This window comes from Siphateles boraxobius, unplaced genomic scaffold, assembly GCF_051911475.1.
Source record: "Siphateles boraxobius isolate OS27281-9 unplaced genomic scaffold, OSU_SipBor_1 46, whole genome shotgun sequence".
NCBI lineage: Eukaryota > Metazoa > Chordata > Actinopteri > Cypriniformes > Leuciscidae > Siphateles > Siphateles boraxobius.
Window position 1 is genome coordinate 16181745 of NW_027509097.1, and position 26198 is coordinate 16207942.

The 26198-nt window shown below is 36.3% G+C and overlaps 4 protein-coding genes and 1 non-coding gene across 9 annotated transcripts in view; 3 read left to right on the forward strand and 2 right to left on the reverse strand.

Annotated features, from left to right (window-relative positions):
* Positions 1–53: 53 nt before the first annotated feature.
* On the reverse strand, positions 54–5826 carry rangap1b (Ran GTPase activating protein 1b). Of its 3 annotated transcripts, none has more exons than XM_077201048.1 (16): positions 5689–5826; positions 5090–5223; positions 4869–4996; positions 4733–4792; positions 4463–4642; positions 4160–4294; positions 3554–3712; positions 3343–3456; positions 3122–3221; positions 2195–2279; positions 1916–2066; positions 1704–1805; positions 1511–1613; positions 1126–1214; positions 907–1031; positions 54–795 (listed from the first exon to the last, which is right to left on the reverse strand). In XM_077201048.1, the coding sequence occupies exons 2-16, from the start codon at positions 5199–5201 to the stop codon at positions 717–719; spliced, it is 1722 nt and encodes a 573-aa protein (XP_077057163.1). In that variant the 5' UTR covers positions 5202–5223; positions 5689–5826; the 3' UTR covers positions 54–716. The 3 variants fall into 3 exon arrangements, with proteins under 3 accessions (XP_077057163.1, XP_077057165.1, XP_077057164.1); XM_077201050.1 differs by having other exon boundaries at positions 5090–5214; positions 5689–5800; XM_077201049.1 differs by lacking the exon at positions 5689–5826 and adding an exon at positions 5464–5535.
* Positions 5827–6180: 354 nt separating this feature from the next.
* Positions 6181–6253, forward strand: trnar-ccu (transfer RNA arginine (anticodon CCU)). Its single transcript has one exon. It is a non-coding gene; the product is annotated as a tRNA-Arg (tRNA).
* On the forward strand, positions 6189–13057 carry plbd1b (phospholipase B domain containing 1b). 3 transcript variants are annotated; one of them, XM_077201055.1, is made up of 12 exons: positions 6194–6481; positions 6684–6906; positions 7316–7399; positions 7705–7846; positions 8058–8198; positions 8381–8525; positions 8616–8816; positions 10428–10568; positions 10700–10885; positions 10992–11098; positions 11927–12222; positions 12975–13057. In XM_077201055.1, exons 1-12 carry the CDS (start codon positions 6418–6420, stop codon positions 12979–12981), a joined length of 1737 nt encoding a protein of 578 aa, XP_077057170.1. In that variant the 5' UTR covers positions 6194–6417; the 3' UTR covers positions 12982–13057. The 3 variants fall into 3 exon arrangements, with proteins under 3 accessions (XP_077057171.1, XP_077057169.1, XP_077057170.1); XM_077201056.1 differs by lacking the exon at positions 12975–13057 and having other exon boundaries at positions 6189–6481; positions 10976–11098; positions 11927–12300; XM_077201054.1 differs by lacking the exon at positions 12975–13057 and having other exon boundaries at positions 6189–6481; positions 11927–12300.
* kctd17 (potassium channel tetramerization domain containing 17) lies at positions 12962–25607 on the forward strand. Its single transcript, XM_077201057.1, has 7 exons — positions 12962–13553; positions 18694–18802; positions 19363–19454; positions 19747–19893; positions 20953–21078; positions 21383–21514; positions 22680–25607. The coding sequence occupies exons 1-6, from the start codon at positions 13038–13040 to the stop codon at positions 21488–21490; spliced, it is 1098 nt and encodes a 365-aa protein (XP_077057172.1). The 5' UTR covers positions 12962–13037; the 3' UTR covers positions 21491–21514; positions 22680–25607.
* Positions 25590–26198, reverse strand: part of gucy2cb (guanylate cyclase 2Cb) — a 42355-nt gene continuing 41746 nt past the window's right edge. Inside the window, exon 27 of the mRNA XM_077201053.1 lies at positions 25590–26098. Coding sequence (XP_077057168.1) covers positions 25900–26098 — 199 coding nt within the window. The 3' untranslated portion in view covers positions 25590–25899. The remainder of the gene's footprint in view (positions 26099–26198) is intronic.

Consider the following 26198-nt stretch of genomic DNA (forward strand, 5'->3'; position numbering starts at 1 on the left):
TAACGGGTTTAAATGTGAAGATTTGGAACATTACACAAACACAGACGACACGATTTTCCTCTCAAGAAAAAGCAGAGTTTAATATCAACAAATTGGAATGTTGCAAATATAATATTCAGTGCATACCAGTTGTAGTATTAAATATACTAATGTCCAACCATTTTAGGCTACTTCACTTTCACTGCTTTCTTCACTTCAATCCAAAGACTCTTACATGTTTATACTTGAATTTGGTTTCAAACAAATTCCGCCACCAATATTTCACAATATGGCACATATCAAAGGCATTAGAGAGTGAACATGCTTTATAATCATTGTTCAGAAATTTCACAGCTATAACATTATAATCATTTTGGTTTATGTGATAATTGAGCCCTAATTATCATCCAGTGCCTTTTTCCCCCTATTTTCCCTTTTATGTATAAAAATAGACCTAGTATTTCTAAAAAGAGACAAAACAACACAACACTCTTCAAAGCAACTCCAACTGTCTACAGTTCTTCTGTAAAGAAATTCATATTCATGAGGCACTATTTATCACTGTACTTTGCAGTTGTCTGAGATCTCCATGCCAAAATTGATCCAGAATGGTCTGACCAAAGATAAACTAGATCATTAGTTTAGAGAGTTTCATGTATTCTATCCAGCTTCTTTTTTATTATTACCATTTGACCCGTATTAAGTAATTTCAGTGGCTCTGTATTGAGGGTTAAGATTTAAGCAGTGGTCCTTTTCACCAATGTAGTCTTGAGAGCATCTCTGGCACTGGAGCAGGATTCTAAGACTTTGCCATTTCTGGAAAACAAAACAAATACAAAAGCTTAAAGTATCATTATTATTACAGTACAGGTGGTCAGAAAAATTCAACAAAACTAGACATACATCATATGTTGAACACAAACTAACCGTGACACAAATGCTTCCAGAATGCCAGCCTGATCCGCTGGGAAAAACTCCTGTGCAGCTGCGTGCTCCAAAGCGAGCAAGTGTCCAGGCAGAACAGATACCTTCTTTATCTTTTTATCTTGACTCTGGAAAAGAAATCAGCAGCAATTTACACCACCGACAAAATGGGGAGAAAAGCATGAAAAACTGAACTGAACATCACGTCAGAGCGTGTGGTACCTTTAAAAGTCCCAGGTTCACTATCAGCGAAAAGATCAAACTAGAAGACTGAGAGTGGGAGCTGGAAAAGGCTTTCCTCAACAGGGCATCTATGCAACAAGATGAACGGCTGGTTTAAAAACAATGCCATTCAACATTTTCAGTAACAAGTGCTCACCCCCATGTTTTTCCAAAACTGTATGATTTTGTCAATGATGTCAATGGTCACTAAAACGGTTTGGTTAACATTAACAACATTCTTCAAAATATCTTGTTTTGTAAACCGCAGAAGAAAAAAGATCTGAATGACATGAGGAATATGAGTAAATAATGGCAGTATTTTCATTTTTAGGTGAACTACACTATTCAATTTTTACTTGAATGGTAGTAAGTACGTTGCTCATACCAGTGGTCTCAAAAACAGCTTGCTTTACTTCCGGTTCATCTTCATATACTGAGGAGGTCTTGAGAAAAACTTCGGACACCTTACTAGCATCTGAAACATCAACCTAAGAAAAAAGAGAAAATGATTTCAGGCGGTTGGAGAACCAGTTAAACTGTCCTGATGTACAGTTGGCCCTTACAATTCAACACCGTACCTGCTCAATGAGCTGGATCCGTTTGGCTCCAAAGGATATCAGTTTCTCAGCCGATGGGGAGATGAGGAAGGATGTAAACTCAGAACTGCAGTGAGGCTCTTTCTGTGGACAAGTAAAAATCAGTGGTTTGCCAAAGTAAAATAGAAAAGCAGCTATTGACACACATCAGGTTTGGCGGTTCATTCAGGGATGCAGATGTTTGCTAGGATCACCTTTTCTTCAATGATCTCTTTTGTTCCATTGACACCATTTTCCTCTGTATCACCTTCTTCTTTCCCCTCCTCCTCCTCCTCCTCCTCCTCCGCATCATCATCATTTTCATCAGGCTCTCCATCATCTTCATCAGGCTCTCCTTCATCATCACTGCATTAATCATATCTTTCATTACTCTCAGTGTGAAAATATTTCAAATATAGTAAACATGCATTTGCCTTCAATTTATTTGCACATGACAAATGAGCTACATTTTTCACAAAGACCCAGATATATACCTGAGTGAGCCCAACAGCTCTTCCATGTTCATGCTCTCCATCGCTTCCCTGAGAGCTTCACAGCCGTCCTCTCCAAAGCAGTTTCCTAAACAAGCACCCAGACAAGATCAAATTACCACAGAATAACTGACTTTGACACCTAAATGAATTCAACAGATCAGAGAAACTATTTAAACTATGCAAGATCACATTGTTATTAAGGGGGGTTTTACACTAGCAGTTTAGCTTGAAACAGAGCATGTTCGCATAAAAAGTGGTGGTACTGAACCAGACTACCTGTAGGAGGTGGTCTGAGTTTATTTATGGTTTATTTGAATAGGTGCAGATACAACATACATAGAAAAAAAAACTGAAAACAACAGCCATCCAATGCAAGTATCAGTGTTTGTAGCGAGAGCAAATTTGTAAGGCTTGTCCCTCGTTTGGTTGCAACAAAACTGTGATGTGATTTGATTGAATGATTTTAGCCCAAAACATTTTTTGTCACATACAGCAAACATCTCCTCACTATCCGCTAGCTGCCTGTCCCCTGAACACACTGTAAAAAAAACGCGGTCTCTGCAGACACCACAGGCTCCACAAACGGCAACAAAAACAAACTGGGCTAAGCCGCACCACGAAACATAAACTGTTCCAGCCAATAACCGACAAGAAGGATTTGGAGGTGGGGTTTGGGGGGTTAATGCGCGGATGAGGAGGAGGGAGGGTCTAGCCAGCCTCCGTTTTGTTTGACAATACTTCGAATGTCAACAAGAAGTGACGTCACCCAACATCGCTTAGAGCACCTTTAAGCAATGTAAACATGAAGTATAATATAAAATAATATAATTTATACATAAAAAAACATTATAAAATTATAATACTGGCTTTGAGTGAGGCCTTTGTGTATATAGTCATAAAATACTGTGACAGCAAAAAATACTTTACCATTAAGGTCCAGTTTCTCCAGATCAGCTTTGCCCTGAACAGCCTTTGCAACTACTAAAGCCGCAGCTTCGCAAATCTCTCCAAATGACAAATTCAGCTCCTACACGAGAGATTTTTTTTAGAATGCCTATTACAAAAAACACTAAGATGTTGAGTCATTGAAAGAAAGTGTTTGTGTGCGTTTTATCAAGATTTAATGTTGGTATTATGCATTAACTAACCCTGAGGAATGGCAGTCCCTCTCTAAGGGCCCCTGCTATAGCAATAGCACCTTCTGAGCGTACCAGACAGTCCCCAAAATTGATGACCTTAAGACAACGGAGGTGCCTAATGCCCTGAAAACGGAAAAAATTACACACAGCTGATAATGAACACCTGTTCTAGCCATATACACATTTTGTACATGATGCAGAGACATATTGCACAACTTACCTCTGCCATAGCTATCGATCCTCTCTTAGTAAAAGTGTTGTCATTGAGGTTGAGGACCTGGAGGTTTGGGTTGTGCTTCATGGCAGCGGCTAAAGCCGTGATACCAGGATGGTTGATTCCATTCTGTGGCATATGGACCTCTTCAAGACTGCCTAACACCTGTAAAAAAAATAGAACAAAAAAAGAGACATAAAATACTTTTATTTTATTACACAGGGTAATGTTTTTGAAAGAAGTCTCTTATACAGTAAAAACAGTAATATTGTGAAGTATACTAACAATTATTTTTATGTTATTATGATACATTTCAAAATAAACTTTATTTAGCAAAGCTGAATTTTCAGTAGCCATATATATATATATATATATATATATATATATACATATATATATATATATAAAACACAACTTGTACTACAAAGGCATGCAACCTGGACAATGTATACTAACAAATTGTAAACAAAAGATAATTGCAACATTAACCCCTATAACAATGGGTGTTGACAAGACTTTGTTCAAACCCTGTATATGTGTGTGTGTATATATATATATATATATATATATATATATATATAAATAATGAAAGAATAAACATTGCTTCATTACCTTAAATGCTTTGGCAAGTGCAGTGGCACCGTTATTCTCCAGACGATTACGTCCAGCTATGAAGACTTTTAACTTCAGGGGGGAGCCAGCTGCACTAGATTGCTTGTAGCATTCAGTCAATGCAGAAGCCAGGACCTTTAAGAATATACATCAATAATTAAAATCACATACTCCCTCTTTTCCATGAGTTTCAAAAAGACTTGACATATTAAAAACATCTCACTAGCATAAACAAAGGATGACGAGTTTGTCTTTAAAAAGTTGCATCTCAGCATCTCTGAGTTAATCTCAGCCTAAACTTACCATCCCCCCTCCAATGCCCATGCCACAATTATTAAGCCTGAGCTCACGTAAGGTGTAGCACACAGGGCTCTTCAAGAGGCTTTCAATTCCCTTTACACCATCAGGGCCGAAGGCATTGTCGCTCAAGTCCAGGTGAGTCAGTCTGGCCCCTGATGTCATCAAAGCATTGCCCAATGATTTCTAGAAGATTTGAATCAAATGTTGGAAATAAGATATTTAATCATAGCAATTACATAAAACTGAACTTTTTTTAGATTAATATGTTCTTACCAGAGCAGGTGGAATTTCAGAGCGAAGGCGACCCGTGAACATGTCACTCCAATGACATTGCTTTAAAAAAAAATTAAGATTAAATAAAGCAAATAGCACATCAGTGTGAAATTGTCTAATGGCCATTTAAAAGTACCTCCAATTCACTTTTAGCTTCAAGAGCCTTGGAAATGGCCTGTGCTGCTTCAACCCCCAGTGTGTTTCCCTCTAATCTGAGGGACTGCAAACCCTGACACTGTTCAATCTCCTTCACCATCTCTTTCACTGCAACATCACAGAAAAGGAGGGAAAATTATGAGTGTTGATGTACTGAGACATGGCGAATGTAAACATTTGCAAACAGAGAGGTTTACTCACCCGACTCAGCATTGTCCAACTTCAGCCCTCGTCCCTTATAACTTAATTCCACTTCTCCAACATGAGTCTTGGCCAGAGCCTCCGTAATCTGAGCAATATCTTCAGAGGCCATTGCGTTCCCTGTGCTTTATGTACTATTAAAGTTATTCAAACATGAACAGGTATAAAAAAATAGCACCAACATATACAGTTCATTTCATACAACTGCTAGATCTCGCAAGCATGTGTATTTATGTATACATATGTATTACATCCACACTTTTTAACTCATTAACAGGAATGTAACATTAGCTTAATATGCTAGCCTGTCACTATACATATAAATTCATTAGAATACCGACAATGAAAACGTTCATTTTACAATGGGCTGTTACATCTCGATAAACCCCAAACAGATGATGCTGAGCTCACTTTGTCCCACAGTTAACGTGCTAATATTATGTAACGTTGCACTGGCTGATACACCGCTCAGGCTAGCTCAGAGCATTAGCTACCTAGCTTTAATCTCATACATTACATCAAACTAGCTATTAAAGCGCAGGAACATTAGTTAAATCTAAAAAAAATCATATTGATTTCTTATACTGAAGAATATTTACCTTATACCCGGGCTCAGTTATTAAGGGAGAAGAGCAGATAACTAGCCTGACTAAATTAGAGAAAAACAGAACCACAACAGGAGGCACATGGAGGCGGCAGTTCTTTGAAAGTGCCGGTGTGACTTTCTTTCATAATACAAGCTCCAACAGTCCTGTTATGGCTTTTTGACTGTTATGAATTTACTGCACGTAAAGTTAACTTACTGAATACACCATTATTTATTTTTATTTATTTATTTTTATTTTTATTTAAATTTTTATTTTACAAATTAATGTCTAAACTAGGGAATTTAACACAAACATCGATTAATACGTAAATGTGTATGTTTTCTGAATAGCGAGTAATAATTATCTATTAATTATATGCATCAGAGACTTGTTAGATGCGATATATTAAAATAAATATATAACTAATATTTAAGATAATTTTAATACGTAACACACATTTGTATTACATCTTTCTAATCTACCAGTTACCCTTTCGTGACGAAAGCCCCAGTGGCCTAATGGATAAGGCACTGGCCTCCTAAGCCAGGGATTGTGGGTTCGAGTCCCATCTGGGGTGGATAAATTTTTCTTAGCGATCCAACAGGCGATAAACAGCTAAATGTAGGTCTATACACATAAGAAAACCACGCGAAACAGTATTCCGACTTTAATCGGATGGAAATTCGCAAGCTCTTCGATCATTAGCTGTCGTGATGCTGAAAACTTGATTCAGCGTGAAACATGAGTCGATTTACACGGGGATTTATTTTGTGCGTCCTAACGGTGACCTTCGTAAAAGTTCAGCGTAAGTGTCCTAAATTAATTTTGACTCTTCTAATATTACATTTTGGTAATACTGATGGTTATTTTATTATTCGTTTGTGCATGTTTGCATAACGTCATAGGACTAGCATGAAAAAAACTAAGTTAAATAAGCGAGCGCAATAATATATAAAAAAACATATAAAATCATCAAGGCTTTGATGTGTGATCTCTCTGTTTACCAGATGTTCAGAGAGCCACCGTATATTGGGATGCTGTTCAGAAGTCTGTTGTGCTGAAAGAGGATGTAATGGAAGAAAACGGAGATGCATTTGGCTATTTCAATGATAGTTTATCTGTTTCTGGATGGGGAGTGCTGGAAGTGCAGGCTGGTTATGGAGAATCCCAGCAGAACGATGAAATTACATACTTCTTGGCCGGATACCTTGAAGGATTCCTTACAGCTTCGTAAGTTTTTTCTCTTTAAAGCAATACTTAAATTTACACTTTAGCATACTTCAACAAAAAAAAATCTAATCTAATCTAATAATACTTTATAAGAATATACTTAACTGTGAAATGAATGGTAATGGTTTTGGACACTTAAATGCATGTTATTCACTATTGAATGAAAATGTATAAAAGTTTAAATCTACATTTAAAGCAATTAGTTGGACTTAAGAGTATAATTTACATATAATTTCCTAATTACTTCTATTGTCTTATATGGGTAGCTAAAGCACTGACAAGCATTTATGGTATACTAAAATATACTTAATTACATTTATGTTGTACATTTAAAATATATTAACTTTAAATTAATGATCAAATAACACCCTACAGTTAAAACTATAATCAATTACTTTTTCATTCACAGACAGATGAAAAACCATTACTTTAATATGTATCCTCAGATGATGAAGGATCATAGTGTTATGAAACCTCTGAAATCATTTATGAGGTAAGTTAATATTTATTATCTAAACTGATTGCACTATTCCAAAATTACAATAATAATGTCAGATATGATGAAATACACCTGCTGGCATTATATTAAACATACAAATTGTATATATCACTGTATGTATTCACATGTTGCAACATACAACATAGGTTTTGAACACTTTCAGTTGTTCGTGGTTTTGAGGACTTTCCTAGATTATGTTATACTATTCTATTCTATTCTATTATACTATTATAATTATATTCATTGCATAAACATATATTCTACTGAATTATTTATTAAACTTCCATTCTTTGAAATAGTGAGCAGGACTCATGGACAAGAACACAATTGAAATTAAATGGGAAAAGTGATCCCTTGTGGCATCATGTGGGTCTTCTAATGGCTCAGATAGATGGATTGTATGCCGGGGCAGCATATTGGGCCAAAAGTAGACAGAAAAAGGTCAGAAAACATGAATTATGCATGCATCTGTTTATTTGTACTGTACATCTCATTCTTCAAGTTTGATAACCCTCATGGACATTTGAAAAGGTCTAAGTTTCTCCAGTGACCTTTTTCCTTTTTATTCATTCATTGACAATCATGCTTTAGCCTATATTTTTTTCATTTTGCGTTAATGAGTGAAACTACATGCTTGCATTTCATCTCCCAGCCTTTGCCCATGTTTGTGGTTCAATTCCTAAATGGTATTGGGGATTTGTTCGATTTAATCCCTGCACTCAAAAGGCATTCCAACTCTTCTTCGGACTCCTTCAGAATGCCAGGGATGAGTCACTGCTCTGCTCTCATCAAGGTTAGAAGTAAAATGATGCCTTCACCTCATGACAGTAACCACATATTCTGGATTGTGTAGAACCAAATGTAAGAGTGTAGCAATCGGCCATTGAAAGCCCCATGTCTGACCCCATATCTGAATATTCAGGGCTGTGCCTATGATGGTTATGGCCTTTAATTCTGTTCCTATTATATCTGCAGTTGTTACCTGGCTATGAGAATCTGTTGCTTGCTCACTCCAGCTGGTACACCTATGCAGCCAGTATGAGAATCTACAAGCACTGGGACTTTCACCTGAAAAATAAACATAATGGCGCAAGCAGACTGTCCTTTAGCAGCTACCCTGGTATTTAAAAGCAGATGTTTGCCTTTTATCAAATTTAATAATTAATAATTTAATTGAGTACTATAAAACTGTTTCTCGCATCCTTTCCAGGGACCTTGTCATCTCTGGATGACTTTTATTTGCTGGGAACGGGGTTGTTTGTAACTCAGACAACAAACAACGTGTTCAACTCCTCTCTGTTCTCCCTGGTGACCCCAGAGGCTTTGCCTGCCTGGCAGAGGGTGCGTGTAGCAAATGCGCTGGCCTGCACAGGGAAGCAATGGGCCCAAATATTTTCCAAGCACAACTCGGGTGAGAAAGAGATGCACAAGACAAAGGTGGATTATTTTATGCAAATATTGTGGTCCGTATTTGCAGTGCTCTGTGGTGGTGTCGTCTATCAACATTGCAGCGAAGTTGTAAACACATAATTCTCTAGAATCTGATTGTATGGAGTAGCATTAATGGGATAGTTCGCCCCAAAATGAAAATTCTGTCATCATTTACCCAACCTCATTTCATTAAAAAAACTATGCATTTCTTTCTTCTGTTGAACACAAAACAAGATATTTGAAGTAATAATTTGGAGGGGGGAAAAATTGGTGGCCGGGTTGAAGATGCTCAATTTTGGGTAAAACGTAGCGCTCATCAATGTCACAAGTACGCATCCGTCCAATCACATTAGAGGGAGAGCGGGACAAATACCACACCTAGCCACACCCAGTGCCACACAAGTAACGCGAGTTATGGAACTAGTAAAACAACGCATTACTTTTAAATTTGCCACAAAATAACTGAGTTAGTTTTTCAAACAAGTAACCCAAGTTACTTTGTTTTCTTATGACTGACAGAGTAATCGGAAGTAAGTGCAGAGGCGTTGTGTTTAAACATGATTGTAGTTATTGTAGTTCTAGAGTCTAGACTAAATGTGAGCATGCATTTACTCATCTCACTTGCACAAAAAAGATTCAGTATTCCTCAAAATGAATAAAATCTATGAAACACAAAACCTCCAATAATTAAATATGTTAAATAAAACAAATATTTTTATGCATTTAATATCACTTTATTGACCAATGTTCTTGCTGCTGACCTTCAATGATTCCGTTAAACCATAAGCAAAAATTACTTTTGATTATTTTTTTTTATTGGTAAAGTAAGTGTTTCTAAAGTAACTTCTCCTGCATTCTATTAATCTGCAATCCAGAATGGCAGCACAGCTGAAAGGTTTGTTTGAGCTGCGCACAGTACATGCGTGAATTTGCATTTCCTTTAGCCTTATTATTCCAATTTTGGTGGGAAAGGGTCTTTACATTTGCCCAAAAATAGAACTTTTTGTTATAAAAAAACCAAACATAGCCCAGGTGAGAAAAAGTAACACAAATGTAAAGTAACACATTATTTTTCTTAAAAAGTAACACAATTACCGGTTGTCACTTTTAAAGGGAGTAATGCAATATTGTAATGCATTACTTTTTAAAGTAACTTTCCCCAACACTGCACCCAACCGTCACATCCTGCTTTTACAACGACAGCAGACGAAAACAAGCACAACAACAGAAAAAAAAATCATCCAAAATAAGGACCAGAGCAAGTAATTCATCAAACTCTGTTTCAAATTCTGTGAAATCAGATCATTTCAACCAAAACGTCTCAACTGAAAAAAACAAACAAACCGCTGTGCCACCGAAGTGCCTTCAGAAGAGCGCCTGGCATTGTCATCTGGCTAAAACACAAGGCCTAGGAACATATTTTTAATGACATGACGGTGAGTAAATGATTGATGGAATTAATTATCCCTTTAAGATTTGACTTCCCAAAAACAGATATACTGGAACAGCCAAACCTCTTAATGAGAGGTCCACATACTTTTGGTCTTGAAATGTTTCTTATTTTCAATTATTTTTGGATGAATTTTATCAGGGACCTACAATAACCAGTATATGGTGGTGGACCTGAAAAGAGTTTCACTTGGAAAGCAGATTGAAGAATGGAGTCTGACTGTTGTGGAGCAGATTCCTGGTTTGGTGGCGTATTCAGATCAGTCACAAGCGCTGCGTCATGGTGAGAAGTATTTTTATAATAAGGAAATCCATGTGATCAGTCCAATGAAAATTAATTTGAGAGGATGTAAGGTTGGAAACACTGAACTAGCCAATGAAAAAGATCATGTGCTTTACAAATCGTCTCAATAGGTTACTGGGCATCCTACAACATACCTTTCCACTCAGACATTTACAGAATGAGTGGTTATGGTGTGATGTGGAAAAAGCATGGTGAAGACTTCTCATATGACCTCTGTCCACGTGCTAAGATTTTCCGCAGGGATCAGGGAAAAGTCACTAATCTGGACACCTTGAAATACATTATGAGGTACAATGGTGAGTTCAGAATCTCTCTTTGGAAAGTATTCAGAAATGTTTCTTCAAACTAATCTGCTGTCTTCATAATCTCATTTCTTTGATGAACAGCATTTTGTCATGTTAGATTACAGAAAAGACCCATATTCAAAGAAACACCCTTGCAAATCCATCTGCTGCCGTAATGATCTGAGGCTCCGACGACCTCTTCCAGGGGGATGTTATGATACTAAGGTACAGAAATAGGTATATGTGTTGCTATTAGAAAAGGGGGCCGACAAAATTCACTTTTACATGGTGTTTGAACATACATGTGTGTCAGCAGTGACTGATTTTTTTGTTTTTGTTCTGTTGTTTGATTCATATTAACAGCATATATAGCAGTAGGTCCTGTATATTTCACTTTAATACACAGATATAACACACATATGCAATTTCTTTACTTGCTGTTTACGTTCACAGACATAAACAACTGTGTTTGTAAACTTTATGTGCTTCCGACATAACCTTGTGTGTATTTGACAGTTTAAGCGCAATAAGACGTGAAAGAGAACTTAGTTTAATACTCATGGGACGTGCCATCTGACAGCCAATTTTCTGTACTTCAGATGTGTGCGTTTAGAAAACCATATATCAGAAGTTTAGACTAAAATGGCTTTAAAACGCATCCAGATAATAAACTTTCATGATGATGAAGAACTGCATTGTCACGTGAGCGTGACTGCATAGAGATGATAATCAAAACCAAACTGATGTTTTAGTTTTTGGCAGAGTATCCAAGGGACAAGCTGTAAAGGCTCTGCACTCTTCTGGAAAGCAGCAGCAACTCATTTGCATTTAAAGATACATGCACAAAAACTGCATTTTTTTTCCTTCCAATCAAAAATGGTACAACATGGTACAATAAATGATCTGTGGGATATTTTGAGCTGAAACTTCACAGACACATTCTGGGGACACCTGAAACTTATATTACGTCTTGTAAAAAGGGGTAAAATTGGTCTCCTTTAAATAAATGCCAGCATAAATAGTCAGATTCTAATGGAGGCTGCATCCATTTAGGTTACAGATTACCACATGGCCCAGATGTTTATGGCCGAAGCTGTGAACGGACCCACTACTCAGAATGGTCTTCCACCTTTCTCTTGGAGCCGTTTCAACCGGACAGCTCATCAGGGGCTCCCTCAGACCTACAACTACTCATTCATCACCATTCAGCCCCTTCTTTTTGGTTTCAGAAATCAAGACGGTCTGCTACAGAGTGTAAACAGCTGTCTAGAGGATACAGATGCAAGACTCAAAAATGATTTAATAAACTTTGCATCAGATATTTACAAGGAGCTTTACAAAGTAATTAGGTACATTTTTGCCCCATAATACTTTTTGTGAGATTGAATGCATAATACTTGTTTATGCAATAAAAGTTGCTTTACTAACTTGTCTAATTTGAGATCTGTGTTCATGACAAAGCCTACTGTCATAAGTGATACATATTAACAAATTGCACAAATTAGAATGTCCGTCAACCAATCAGAATCAAACATTCAACAGTCGGTTGTAAAAAAAAATATTTAAGATAAACTGAGTTGACTTGAACAAAGTCAGCAGTGTCATTGAACAAGTGAATTAAATAGAAATACATTTTATTTAAATAATTGTATTCACATTTTAAATTGTGAGAGTAGCCTACTTTAATTTTGATATTATTTATATAAATCTGTTTGCAAGCTGAATACTTTGTAACAGGCTGAATAGATGTTGAATTTACAGTATGAATCATAAATTGATGTTACATTTTATCAGTGAATTGTTTTTAGTTATATATACCCATATGGTCAAAAAAATATGAAACCATTATAAAAAGGCATAGACTTTATAATAATTAATTATCGTATTTTTTTATTTGGAACATTTTCTTATATGCTCGTTACAAAATATATTATCAGCACAATTTGTGTGAATTTGAAGTTTGTGTAAAACCTGTGTACAATGAAAATGTACCAAAGAGCAAGTCACAAAATTAACTAACGTCCTAGAATATTAAATATTTTTAAGAATGCAGAATCTTAAATATGCTGCTCAAAATGCCTAAATACATTCCTCATCCTAGAATCTGATTCTGCGTCAAAAGAGCATCAACTGGCAAGTGGGCGGGGCGAATACATAACAAGATATGAGCCAATCAACTGCCGCACTTATTCTAAGTTACTTCTATGACACGGGAAAAAACTGTAGCACGCCGCTTCACCGTGGGAGACAAAACAACATCCGAACAGCATCCGAGCCGCACCGACAGTCCGCATCAGACCAGCCTCAGAGTAGTACCCTAATGGCTACGGAGGACAAAGGAAAAACGGCGGCGCCCCAGGCATTACCGGAAACGGGTTCCCTTTCAGCAACAACAACACACAGCAATCTAAATAATAATAACAACAACAATAACAACAACAAAGACAACGAGGGAAGCGAAGGTGCCACAACAGCCACGGCTACTGCTTTTGAATCCAGTGGGTCTGAAAATATCATAGTAAACGGTTCAGCTGTTAATACCACCGGAGGCAGTAACGGGAAATGGGTCCGTCTCAACGTCGGTGGGACGGTGTTTCTCACGACGCGACAAACGCTGCTAAAGGAACAAACTTCATTTCTGTACCGACTGTGCCAGCAGCAAGACTTACATTCGGACACGGTAAGACAGCAGTGAGTGATGTTAATGTACGACTGATCCAGGGCGCTGAGGTGTATTAATGATGCGACGGGGGTCTTCAGTCGGATGGATGTCCGCGTGCTACGCTGATTATTAATACAGTGTTTGTGCATTGCAGCGTCATCGCAGTTATTAACCTGCAAAATTTTACTGCACGATTCCTATATCACATAATGTGATCCACCTGAAGCTGATTTTGTGTAGAGGGGAGTTCTCTTCTTGGGGTAGATCATCAGTAACTTACATCCTAAATTTATAGGAGTGAAGCTCATGAAATCATATCTTGGAAGTAATTAATGAAGCTTCTTTTATTATTATTATTTATTATTACAAGTCATTTTGTATTATTTTTATTGATAATCTACTCATTCTATTGCGGTCAAAACTATTTTGTTTTTTTTAGCAAGGTTTTGGACAGCATAGTGGTCAACTATGTGTTGTTTTTATTGTGCTTTATAAATACATTTTGTTTTGATTTTGATTATGGTTAAGATACTCCTTGTTAAATGACCCAAGGGAAATGAGACCTAATTTAATCCAAATAAAGCATCCATATCTTATAGAACTGATTTGCCAGAATGTAAAGCACATGGCAGGAGTTCCAGTGGGACCAGAGCAAATATCACCTTGCAAACCCTTATGTGAAGCGGGCCTTATTATCACTGACCCACTGCAATAAAATGTCTTCTTCTGGCAGCGAAGGTTAATATCATATAATTTCCTGTTAGCAGATGTCTTTATGTGTCTGCTTGGAAGGCCCAAATCTAATAAAACTGGACGTAATTCTACTTGGATGCCAAATATTTTAGTATTTCCAATAGCACTTGATAGAAACACTTGTAACATGACTACATGCAGTTGCAGTATAGGACCTACAATAATACCTACAACCTGCAATATGGTACCTACTTCAGTATACATTTTAAAAACATGGCATTCAGTGATTAGAAAAGCCAATGGATGGGGAATAGGCTATATGAAATCTCAGGATGATTTTGAATTGTATTGGCTTTTTGGCATATAAAAAGGCATGTTTTTAACATATGTCTTCCCATGGGTCATCATCTATGGTAAATACAGTTTATACTATGGTGAATTCAGGGTGATTGGGACACTTTTTCCAATTCCTCTCAATAGCAAAAGTGTCCCAATCACCCTGAACTCACCCCTATGTATTTTTGTTTTTTTCCCGCCTCACAGTAATGCGTGTTGTTTTTTAAATTTATCGTAATTTCTGGTTAGTTAACCTTAGTAAGTTATCATATAAAATGTAATGTTAGTTATGAAAATATTGTCAAAAAATGCAAATAATAATAGGCTAATTGTTCCGAAATTAATTTTCTTTTAGCTTCATTGTCTTTAAGTATAATTTCTCTATTTCTGTCTTTTGGTTTTGTGGTGAAATATGTTGAGATTTACCTAAATAAATTTAAATGTGTGTTATATTTATGTGATTTAATGTGTCTTTTAATCTTAAGGCATACAAAAAGTATTTTACTTAACAGATGGTACTCTGCCTTCAGAGTATCCACCCCCTCTCAAGCTATCCTCTTATATTCCCTCTTATTCCACACATCCGCACAGGGAGTGACGAGGCACAGAAGATCACTCAACACAGCTCAGTTATTACGGGCCGCTGTGGTGTTGTGTGCTCTCTCACTGCTCATGTCACTCTTCTAATGAGATTAAAGTCATGGCACCTTTATGACTCCCAGCCCTCTGCACTAAAATATCTATGGATGCTTCTCTGTTCTATTCCTGGACTGCTCTGTTCTTCTTGCTAGTTTATGCATTTTTCCCTTTCAAAGAGTTTGGGTGTATAGTTTTTTTATATATATTTTAAAGAATGTTGGTGGCCAAACAGTTTTGGTTCCCATTGACGTCCATTGTTTTTTTTTTTTTGGCCATAGAATGGACATCAATGGGAACTGAAACTGTTTGGTTACCAACACTCATAGAATTTACATTTTTGGGTGAACTATCCCTTTAAGGATGTTTTTTAAAAATCTTTTATGTCATGAGGAGGTATTGACTGTCTATTATTATAAATATTATTAACTAGTTTCTCAACATCTTGAGTGAATGTGCTTTTAACATGAGCCAGAATTGGTTGTGTTAAAATTTTTGAATTTGGCTTTCTTATTGCATGCTGTGATGCTTTATGTGGCACAGGTTATTATGCAGTTCTGTTTTGAAATTAATAAGCTCTTTGTTTGCCTACCAGGACGTTTCCCATGGGATGCAGCTAGTTCCCTATCGGGACCTGGTTCTTATACTTCCTTGTGCAACTGCAGAGTTAAACGTTAACGCAAGATGATCATTACAGATAGCAAACTTATTTGATTTTAATTCTGTGTGTTTAAGGCACATACAATAGTATTGTGTGTAAAAGCCCCTGTGTTCATTCTCGTGTTCTTGTGAAATCCCGAGCGGGACAACAGCTTGTCTCTTCTGACTCGCTGCAGAAGTCATGCGCAGGTGTTGTCATGCCTGCTGCTGTCAAGTCTAGTCATGTGTACTGTGTGGCTGTCTTCTGCACTTGCTGGTTAGAGAAAGGGATTTGTGTACGTGTGTGTGTTTGCTTATCATGTGTTAATTAAGTTGTGTGCTACTACTATCTGTGAGATTTTGTGCTGCTAATGGAAATATTTGTTAATGCTTTTTGCAACTGCGTATGTGATAATTAGTTTGTTGTCTATGTTGTCTTTCTCATGTCCATGTTGTCAATCTGTTAGTCCCCAAATGATTGTATACGATATGTATTTTTCAAATACCGCCATACCGGCGGTGTGTAGCTGAAACAGTTGTTGCAAATGGCCACAAAGAGCACTATGTAAAGTGTTTTGAGTAGGGTCGGGAGTTAAAAAATCGATTCCAATTCTGGAATCGGATACTTTATTTAAATTATTTAAATTTTGATTCCACTTATCGATTCCTGTGTGTGCGTTTTAATGTGATTTCAAACCTTTTTCAAGCACAAGAAGATGCGAAAGAGAACTCAATTCGGCACTAAGAGCCGCATCTCAATTAGTGCACGAGTACCAATTTGAGTTCTCTATCACGTCTTTTTGCACTTGAACTAACAAATGCACGCAAAATTGTGGCAAAATATACTCTTAAACACAGAAGAAGAAGAAAACAGATTTGTAACAGTATATTGGATCCTGCTTAAAGTGACAGCAGCCTAATAAACCTGTTGCAGTCTTGGGGTGGGAGATATTGACAAAAATTAATATCTCGATATCGATATTCAGAGAATATTTTTGCAATCCTTCAAAGAAATGTGTGCAAACTGGCAAAGAAGGTCAAGTTGGTCTTTTGACTTGCTCCATTTGACCTATTATTGTATAGAATTACTAGTACATAAAGATATGAGACATTATTTATTTAAACATGAACCAAGTTACTGTACTAAATATTTATTTTATAAATTAGTAGCAGCTTACTCTCATGCAATTGAGGAACAATCGTGATTTTGTACAAAAAAACCCACCATAAAATACAGTCAAACAAATCGCTACATATAATTGTTTAGAAGGTTATAGTGTGCGTTATTTGTTTCCTCTTTAATTTCCTTCACCTCTTTTCATGTTTGGGGGGTTGGATTGTACAAATTATGAAATATTCGATATCCCAATTTTGCATATCGTCCAGACAACGATTTGGATATTATCATATAAACGATATATCGCCCACCTCTACTGCCGTCTGTCACATTGATGTTAATCAAAGAACAAAAGAAAATTAAGTATTAATCAATATTTTATTTATAAAAATAATTATTTTACATTTGATTTCAATTTCTGAACTTTGTTCAGTTGTGCTATTGCTAATTTGTTTATTTTTTCTTATTTTATTACTGTTAACTTGTCTTTTAATAATGTTTTAAATTAGTCCAGTTGTGTTTTGTTGTAGTATTTTTGTTAAAACCATAGGAAAATGTTAGTGTTCTTTAGGCTGCTGATTTTTGATCAAGGAAATCAGCTGCAACAAAACGTTTTGCAAAAAAAAAAAAAATAACACAGAATAAGAAACATGTTTGATATAAATGTTTGACTAAATGTTTTTACCTTACTGCAATTGAAACTTGCAGTACCCAACCCTAGTTTTGAGAGGGGACCACTACTAACTGAAAAAACATTCTTACTAATGGTTCTAACTTTATAACACAACAATAAATAACCCACATAACTAACTCTTTTAACGTTATAACATTTCTGCGATGCAGATGAAATCACAGAATCCAGTCACAAATGAAACTTACTGAATAAAGCAGAATATCACCAAAATTGTGCAATTTCTGTACGAATAAATAAAAAAAGAGCTGTACAATGAATCAAATTTAGCTTGTGTAGGTGTGTTGTTCAAGTCCATGTTGTGAATCTGCAGAGTTATCTCATTTATGCCCTCTGCTTTCTCTATTATAGTGCTTTTATAACCTTGAAGTGCTGCTATTTAGTCTTGAGCCTTCTGTTACGCCAACATCTTTCTCTTTCTTTTTACCTCCTTCACCCTAATGTGCATCTATGGACTCCCTTGTTCTCTGATTCCTCTTTGTGCCTTTTGAGTGCTCTTGCCCTGGGCTCAGTTGTGTAATGTTCTCTGTAGGGCATGTTGTACTAGGGTATGATGTAGCCTATATGGTTCCCTGCTCCGTAGGTCCTGTCTCGATAGAGCTGCGTTGAGTTCTTAGGGTAATTCATTGCAAAGAGGAGACCTTCAGCCATTCTGGGACAATGACCATGGACATGCTAATGTGACCTCTGCTCACTGCCACTTTCCACATGCCCTTTCCTTTAATGTTCATCCTCTCTTGTGCCAAGTCACATTTTATTCCCTGAGGTGATGTACTGTTCAGTGTATCCTGTACTGCAGTTAAACCGGGTTAGCACAGAGTCAGTCACATTTACATAGGGAATAGTTGCCACATTATTAAATATTAGCAAGTTAACAACATCTAATATTGGTAAAATATTATATACATCATTAATAAGTATTATTTTATTATATTTTATGTTACATATTTAATGATGTTGTACTTATACTTAAGTAAATACCACATTATTAAACATCTAATTGTATTTAATTATTAAACTGAGAGTCCTGTGATGTGTTTGTGTAGGATGAAACTGGCGCTTATGTGATTGACCGAGATCCCACCTATTTTGGTCCCATACTCAACTATCTGCGACATGGGAAGCTGGTTTATAACAAGGAGTTGGCAGAAGAAGGTCTGTTCATTTATTTTCAGAATTGTTGTCACTTGTCAGACTATGCATTTTCAAATTTATGGTAATACCATTTTTATACTATAATTTTAATATTATAATATATTTTAATATCAACACATAACTATTGATGCATTAGTACCATATGATTATCACCCAGTATTAAAGATCTTTATTTATTCGATATTATTCAGTTGTGCTATTTTAGTATTATTAATGTCATATTATAGTATGTATACTTTTGAATTCAATTCAATTCACATTTATTTGTGTAGCGCTTTTCACAATACATACTGTTTCAACGCAGCTTTACATAAAATGCATGTCTACATTACAATTTACAGCAATAAAATCGTTTTTATATTTTAATACAATTTTAATTCTGTTTTTGTCTCTTTTTATTATGCCCCCGCCTTTATTCACTTGCAGCATTTACAACGATTCATTTTAGTTTTAGGCGTTTCACTTTTAATTTATTTATCATTTCAATATCGGTGCATATCTAGTCAAAACCGCACATGACTGTATGAAAATGTAAAAATGAAGTGTGTCTGTGCCGTCAGGCGTCTTGGAGGAGGCAGAGTTCTACAACATCACACCGCTGATTAAATTAATCAAAGAGAGAATTCTTGAGCGAGACTCTAAGGCTACACAGGTAATGAGCAGGGTGTTTTATCATGCCTCCCATGTTGCTTCATTTTCTGATTTTTTTTCCATTAGTATCCAGTTTTCAGCCTCATCACCTTCTCAGCACTATATTTCTGTCCGTCTCAGTTTCTACTGTACATTTGTGACTATATTTGCGTGCTTATGCAACAGCCATCAGTTTCCCACCCACTCTCGCTCTTCTTTCCATACTTGCCTTTTGGCATTCTCCTCCACTACCCACCACATTTCTTTTTTTACTCTTCACCAGTCTTCACCCTCTCCCTCTGTCTCTCATACAGCAGGTACCACCAAAGCACGTGTATCGGGTGTTGCAGTGTCAGGAAGAGGAGCTGACCCAGATGGTGTCCACCATGTCGGACGGCTGGAAGTTTGAGCAGGTCAGCGTGCGCGCCTGCCGAAAACCCCGCCCCGGACTGCTCTGGACTGTGGGTTGGACTGACACTGAGTTGATTTCCCTTCCCATGATCCTTATTTTCCCAGTGTCCAATTCTCCCCTCAGATTCAGAGTCCAGTAGCATAGCTAAAGTGTGAAATTAAACTTTTGCCATTTGTGTCCACCTGGATTTTATGTGGTCAGTTGCACCAAAACCTCTTAATCATTATGCGTTGTTGAAAAATGACAAACTATATGATATTCCAGCTTTGTCGGTATGTAATTTTGCACATCCCTAATGATATTTTACAGGTTCGAAAATTGGAAAACTACATATTCTAACAAAATAAGAGTGATTTAGGGTCCACCATACACCAATAAGATACGTTTCTTAAAGGGATAGTTCACCCAAAAATGAACATTCTGTCATTATTTTCTTAACCCTCATTTCATTCCAAACCTGTATTCTTTCTTCTGTAAAAACACAAAAGAAGATATTTTGAATAACATTGGTAAACAAACAACATTGGTGACTTCCATTGTATAGACAAATATATATATATATATGAGAAAAAAATTCTCTGTGAAAAAAACACAAGAAAGAAAGCCATACAGGTTTGGAATGACATGAGGGTGTGTAAATGATTTTTAGGTGAACAATCCCTTTAAAATACCAAATTAGAAAGCAATGCTCAGGTGTGAGACATTAAAAAACAATGCAAGACATGAGCAACAATTCAATTCAATGCAACATTCAAAATCATCCATCTGCATGTGTACATAAACCAACATTTAAAAAAAATCTGGTTCAACATAAAAAAAATCAAGGCTAAATATCTATTACCCTATATTGCACAAAATGATTGCTTCACACAAAAAGTATGCATCCATAAGGCACAACACACCATCAGCATGCCAACTTGACTAGTTGACCAACCTAAACTATCCCTAATGAATGCAATGAAGAAGTTTTTGGTACAGCTGACTATGCATTTGATCCATCTTGATGTTTTCCTTCATGGTCTTCTCCCCTTTCCTCAAATCTCAAGTACCTGCCATGAAGAAAGACCTCTCTATCTCTCTCTTTCTTGGCTGTTTTTTGCTTTTCAAGATGGTGAACATTGGCTCGTCTTACAGCTATGGAACAGAGGACCAGGCTGAATTTCTGTGTGTGGTGTCAAAAGAGCTGCACACCTCGGGTGGGGGTTTGGGGACGGAGCAGAGCCACAAGACTAAGGTTGGAGAACCTACAGACACTTATATAAACACATAACGGCTCATCGTTTTTGAGCGTGCCATCTCACACACACCGTAAAGCACAGTTCCACTGACACGTTCCTCAAAAAACATGCTTACGAGCTACAAAATCTGCTTCTTTTCATCTCATATCACATCAATAGCCTTGAGATCCTCCCACACCTACTCTTCACAAAATCATAAATCTTTTTCATTTTTTTTTTTTTTTTTGGTATGCCATCATCTGTCGTGCTGCGATCCCACCGGTTTCTGTTCACCCTGTTGTCCACTCATAACACAACTAGACCTCGGACACACAGGAGGAAGATGGAGCGAGGAAGGAAGAGGAGGAGGAGGAGGAGGAGGAAGTGGGAGAAAGAAATGCGACCCCCAATGAGTGGATTAGAGATTAGCAGAAACTTGTGTCAAAGGAATTGGTGAGGAAATGCTGTCATGTTGGTTGTATTAGTGGTAGATGTACAAAATTCTAGCAGTATGAGGCTTTTGGTAAATTGCATTTCAGTGCACCAAATAAGACGAGCACAAAGAAACCACAATAAAGTTTGTTTGGCTGTGAAAATAGTCCTATGATACAAGGTTGAATGAGGAGGATTTATCCAACTAGTTTTACTTGCCTTTTATGAGCACAGTGCAATGAAATGCAATAGCCTTTACCTCCTTGCAACTCCCAGGCTGATTTTCCCTCGTAAGAATTTATTTCCTACGTAAACACAATTCACAAGTGTCCAGACAAACTATTGTGCGGTACTGAACTTTGAATATAAACTTGGATACATATATCTTAAAAAATGGGATTTTTTTTTAGCACAGGTCACTAGACCAGAAATGGCGAACGAATGACTCATTCGAATGACTTTAATATTTAGCACAGCGTCTGTTCCATAAACTGCCATTGAGTCATTGCCATCTCCACCCATATCCACATCACCAGCAAAAATTATCTTTGTATTTGTCATAATTACATGAGGCTTATTTCTCACTCTACACTATCCATATCCAAAATTACTAGTAATTCTATATTTCTGTAGTTATACACTACTGTTTAAAAGTTCAGGGGTCTGTAATATTTTTTAAATGTTTTTGAAGAAAAACAACAACTTTTTTCTCACCCTCAGGCTAAATGTATTTGATCAAAAATAAATTGAAATGGTAATATTGCGAAATTTTATTACCATCTAAAGTGATTGTTTTCGTAATATATTTTAAAATGTAATTTATTACAGAATTTTCAGCATCTAGTCATGTCACATGATCCTTCAGAAATCATTCTAATATTTTGATTTCCTGCTCAAGTAACATTTCTTCTTATTATCAATGTTTAAAACCGTTGTGCTGCTTAATATTTTTGTGGAAATGTATACATTTGTTATCAGGATTCTTTGGAGAATAAGGTTCAAAAGAGCATAAAAGAGTAAAAAATCTTCTGTAATATTATAAATGTCGTTGCCTTGACTTTTGATCAAATTAATGCATCCTTGCAGAAAAAAGTACTAATTTCTTCCAAAGAAATCATACTGACCCCAAACTTTTGAACAGTAGTGTATTTCTGTGACTGTAATATATTTTCCAACTCTTTTGCAGCTGTTCCAGATCCATGGCTCCCGGATGTAGGATACAAAGAATTTTATTTTTCTAGATATCCATTTTTTCCCATGTGCTCATGATGCTGTTTTTATAGCCATACTTTTTTAGATTTGTTGTTTTGAACAACTGGTATTAGCGGGAGACTTCACAACCAGCAGCAAAAAAATTAATTGAAATCCTAAAAGCAAAAGGCACCTGAGGTATTAAGAAAAGATCACAATTACTATCTTAGTACATGGCCTGTTACCAAAGAGTGCAACATAGTTATAGGATAATATAGTAATTTAAGTAAATATAATGCATTTAAACAATAACTTAAAGACTTAAGGCCTGTTCACACCTAGAAAGATAACTAAATTAGCATCGTTCTGAGATCAGCTTTTCTGTCACTTTAAATGCTCGAGCTTGTTACAGCTGGATGGATTCTGATTGGCTGTCGTTCATCAGCTGGATAAAATTGTTTTGAAAGTGATTCCAACGATGTCATTTCTCTGTGCTGTTATCGTTATAGCTGTGGTGTGAACTCTGCTATTCTTTAATATTGAGTATTGAATATTTATAGAACTATATCTTTATAGTTATCGTCCATGGTGTGAACGGGCCTTTAGTCTGGCTTAGTCAGGATAGACATTGTAATCAATGATAGAAAGACTGTGTGGAAATGTGACTGTAATCAGTTATTTAGTGTTTAGGTTTTGCACATTTGCTATAGCAGAAGAAGGGCGGCTCTGCTACAGACACGGGTCATGTCCTGTTCCATCTAGCATCAGTTGTGGGTAAATTGCCAGCAGTGTCACCCTGGCAGGCCACCAGCAGTGCACTTTACCCCCATTTACAGTCTGTGGAAGTTCATTCTGATAGTCGTTGGCGCCGGCTAGAAGGTCAGGGTGTCATTAGAGGTCACTGGGATATTACAGGGCTCGGGAGAGTTCTGGTTGTGTTTGTATGCTGTACATGTATTTTTAATAGGTCCGGGGCACAATGAAGTTAGTTTTGTTCATTTAGCTAATGTGCGGCATTATAATACTGTGTCACTTGTTAATGTGTTTGTGTGAAGGACAAATTTCTTTAAAAGGAACTAGCCCGGCAATCAAAATCGTTCCAATCAACATGCCTCAATTCAACAAATTATCAAGCACGTTTTGCTCTCTTTAGCCTAGAGCCGTGCAAATTAGCTTTCTGTGGCATTTTTATGTGCTGTGGGCTGATTTGCATGCCTAAGCTCTAAGCTTGTTTATTAAATATGCTGTAGTTTTGCACAAATTTGAATAGATACAGTACTCCTAACACATTTGGATGCTTAAGCTATGTTAAAAGTGCATACATGTCATCACATTATATGACAGAATAGCAAACCAAGTGGCTTTTATTTTAAAGACACTTTAAAATACTTTTTTTAAAGCACACTTTTCAAGCAAAACATTTCACATGAAAATGTTTGATAGGTTTTTGTGGTCATTCTGGTAGAATACTTGTGTAAATTCATAGTACATCCACTAAAAGTAGCGTTGAGACCAGTTGATTTAAAAGTAATTGGGGGAAAAAATTCAATTTCAGGTTTCATTTGTTTGGAGATGCCACATATTCTCTATTTAATGCAGTGAAACCATTTTTAAAATGTGACTTAAGTGTTCAGATACGTTTTGGGCCACTGTATATTTAGATGGGTGAAATATTTTTTGTTGTCATGTTTGATGACAGCATTATCAGTCAAAACTGATTGTAAACAAACCATCAATTAGTTTGTAATAGCAACATGACTTATTATTATTACATTTATACAGAGGAAAGAGGTATTTGTAAACACAGTTTTGTAGCTCAGGGTGTTACTGGGTCAATTAGTTCTTATTCTGTCTCCATTAGCTGCTGCTATGTTCTAAAACTGAGAGCATAATAACAGTCATTGTGTTTAGACAGAGAATAGTGAATTAAATGAAACAGAGGAGATATCATAAATTCCATCAACGTGTGTAGATGCAACTGATGTAAAAGCAGCAGAAGTTTTAAAACGACACAGATCATATTAGCATGTCAGTTCAGTACAGTATAATAATCTCTTTAAACTTTGTACTGGTGTGTTGAACAAATCTTCTCACTGCTTTGAATTTCAGGTATGTTTTAGTTTTAAAGTTTGATCTTTTATGTGTTTTTTGCATCATTTTTTATGGCCTTGTATTTTTTATAATTATACTGTCCCATCCATCTGTATATATTTTATTCTAATAAATGTCAGATTACTTGTCAGGGCACAGGTAATGTTTTGGTTTATGTTGAATTTTAGTCTGTACACACACAATGCCCTTTTTTTTCTTTGTTTTTGTTTTGTTACATTTGTGTAAATTCCTCTATGTAAAACATGGTCTGTGTCATCAAAATTGATACTAGAGAAATGTTACCTACATTTTTCTTGTTGCCTTTTTGCTTTTTTTGTTTTCTCCCCCTCTTTATTTTTCCTTGACAATTTCTTGAATTCATATCTACATTAATAGGCAGTTTGTATACCATACTTCCACTGAGCTCTTACATATAATTTATTTATAAAATATGGGTTGTGGCTTTGTTTTCATGGTGTGAAAGGTAAAATTGAATTTTGTTATTTATTTAGTTTTTTATGTTCTTTAATTATTACATATTGCACAATCAGCTTTGATTTGCAGCCTATTGAAAAAAACTCCAAGTTAAGATGTTAAGTAATAATTACTAATGGTTTTCTTTACTTGCCGGGTTTTGTTGAAACTGGGCAAATACCCTTAGTCGTGTATGTATGCCAAAGAATATTGGATTAATTGGATTAATTATTCTCTTCAACCAAGAGAATATCTTTTAGCACAGAAAACAATCATGAATTACTGTAGATGTCCAAGCAGCATTATTGTGTAAATAGTTATAAAAATAATTGAAATAAAGTTTTGTTTCTTTTTCAAATGTGTGGGAAGAGTTTATCATGTTTATTATTATTCAGCTGAAAATTAAATATCTGTCCTGTAAAACATTGTTACACTCTCCTGCTAAAACCTAAGCTGAGATTTACAACACTTATTAACAACTACTAATGTTAGATAATGCTATAACACTAAGTATAAATGCTTTTTTTTATAAATTCAAATTTACAGTATTTACATTTTGCAGTGATTTCAATAGAAATCCAGTTCTGTCATCAGGCTTTTGGTCCAGGTGCTGATGTGGTAGTGTGTTCATGTCATGTTCAGGGTTGGGGTTACAGGTATGTGCTTAGACTGTCATCGGTGGCCAGCTGGAGATACTCTGGCAGTTCTTTGCACTCCATTTCCATTTCCACTATGGGCTTCCTGTGACGTGCTGACAGGGTCTTTCTCTTCCACAAGCTGCAGTGCCGCTTCTCCAGGCACGTCTTCATCATTTCAGACAGGTCCTGCGGCAGATTCTGGAAGTTTTCCCTGCCAGGAGGAAATATCTTTTTTATTAAAGTACATCACAGACAAGTAATGAATTCACAGACTAGTTATTAGGAACAGTAAGGATCATAAAATGTGAAAC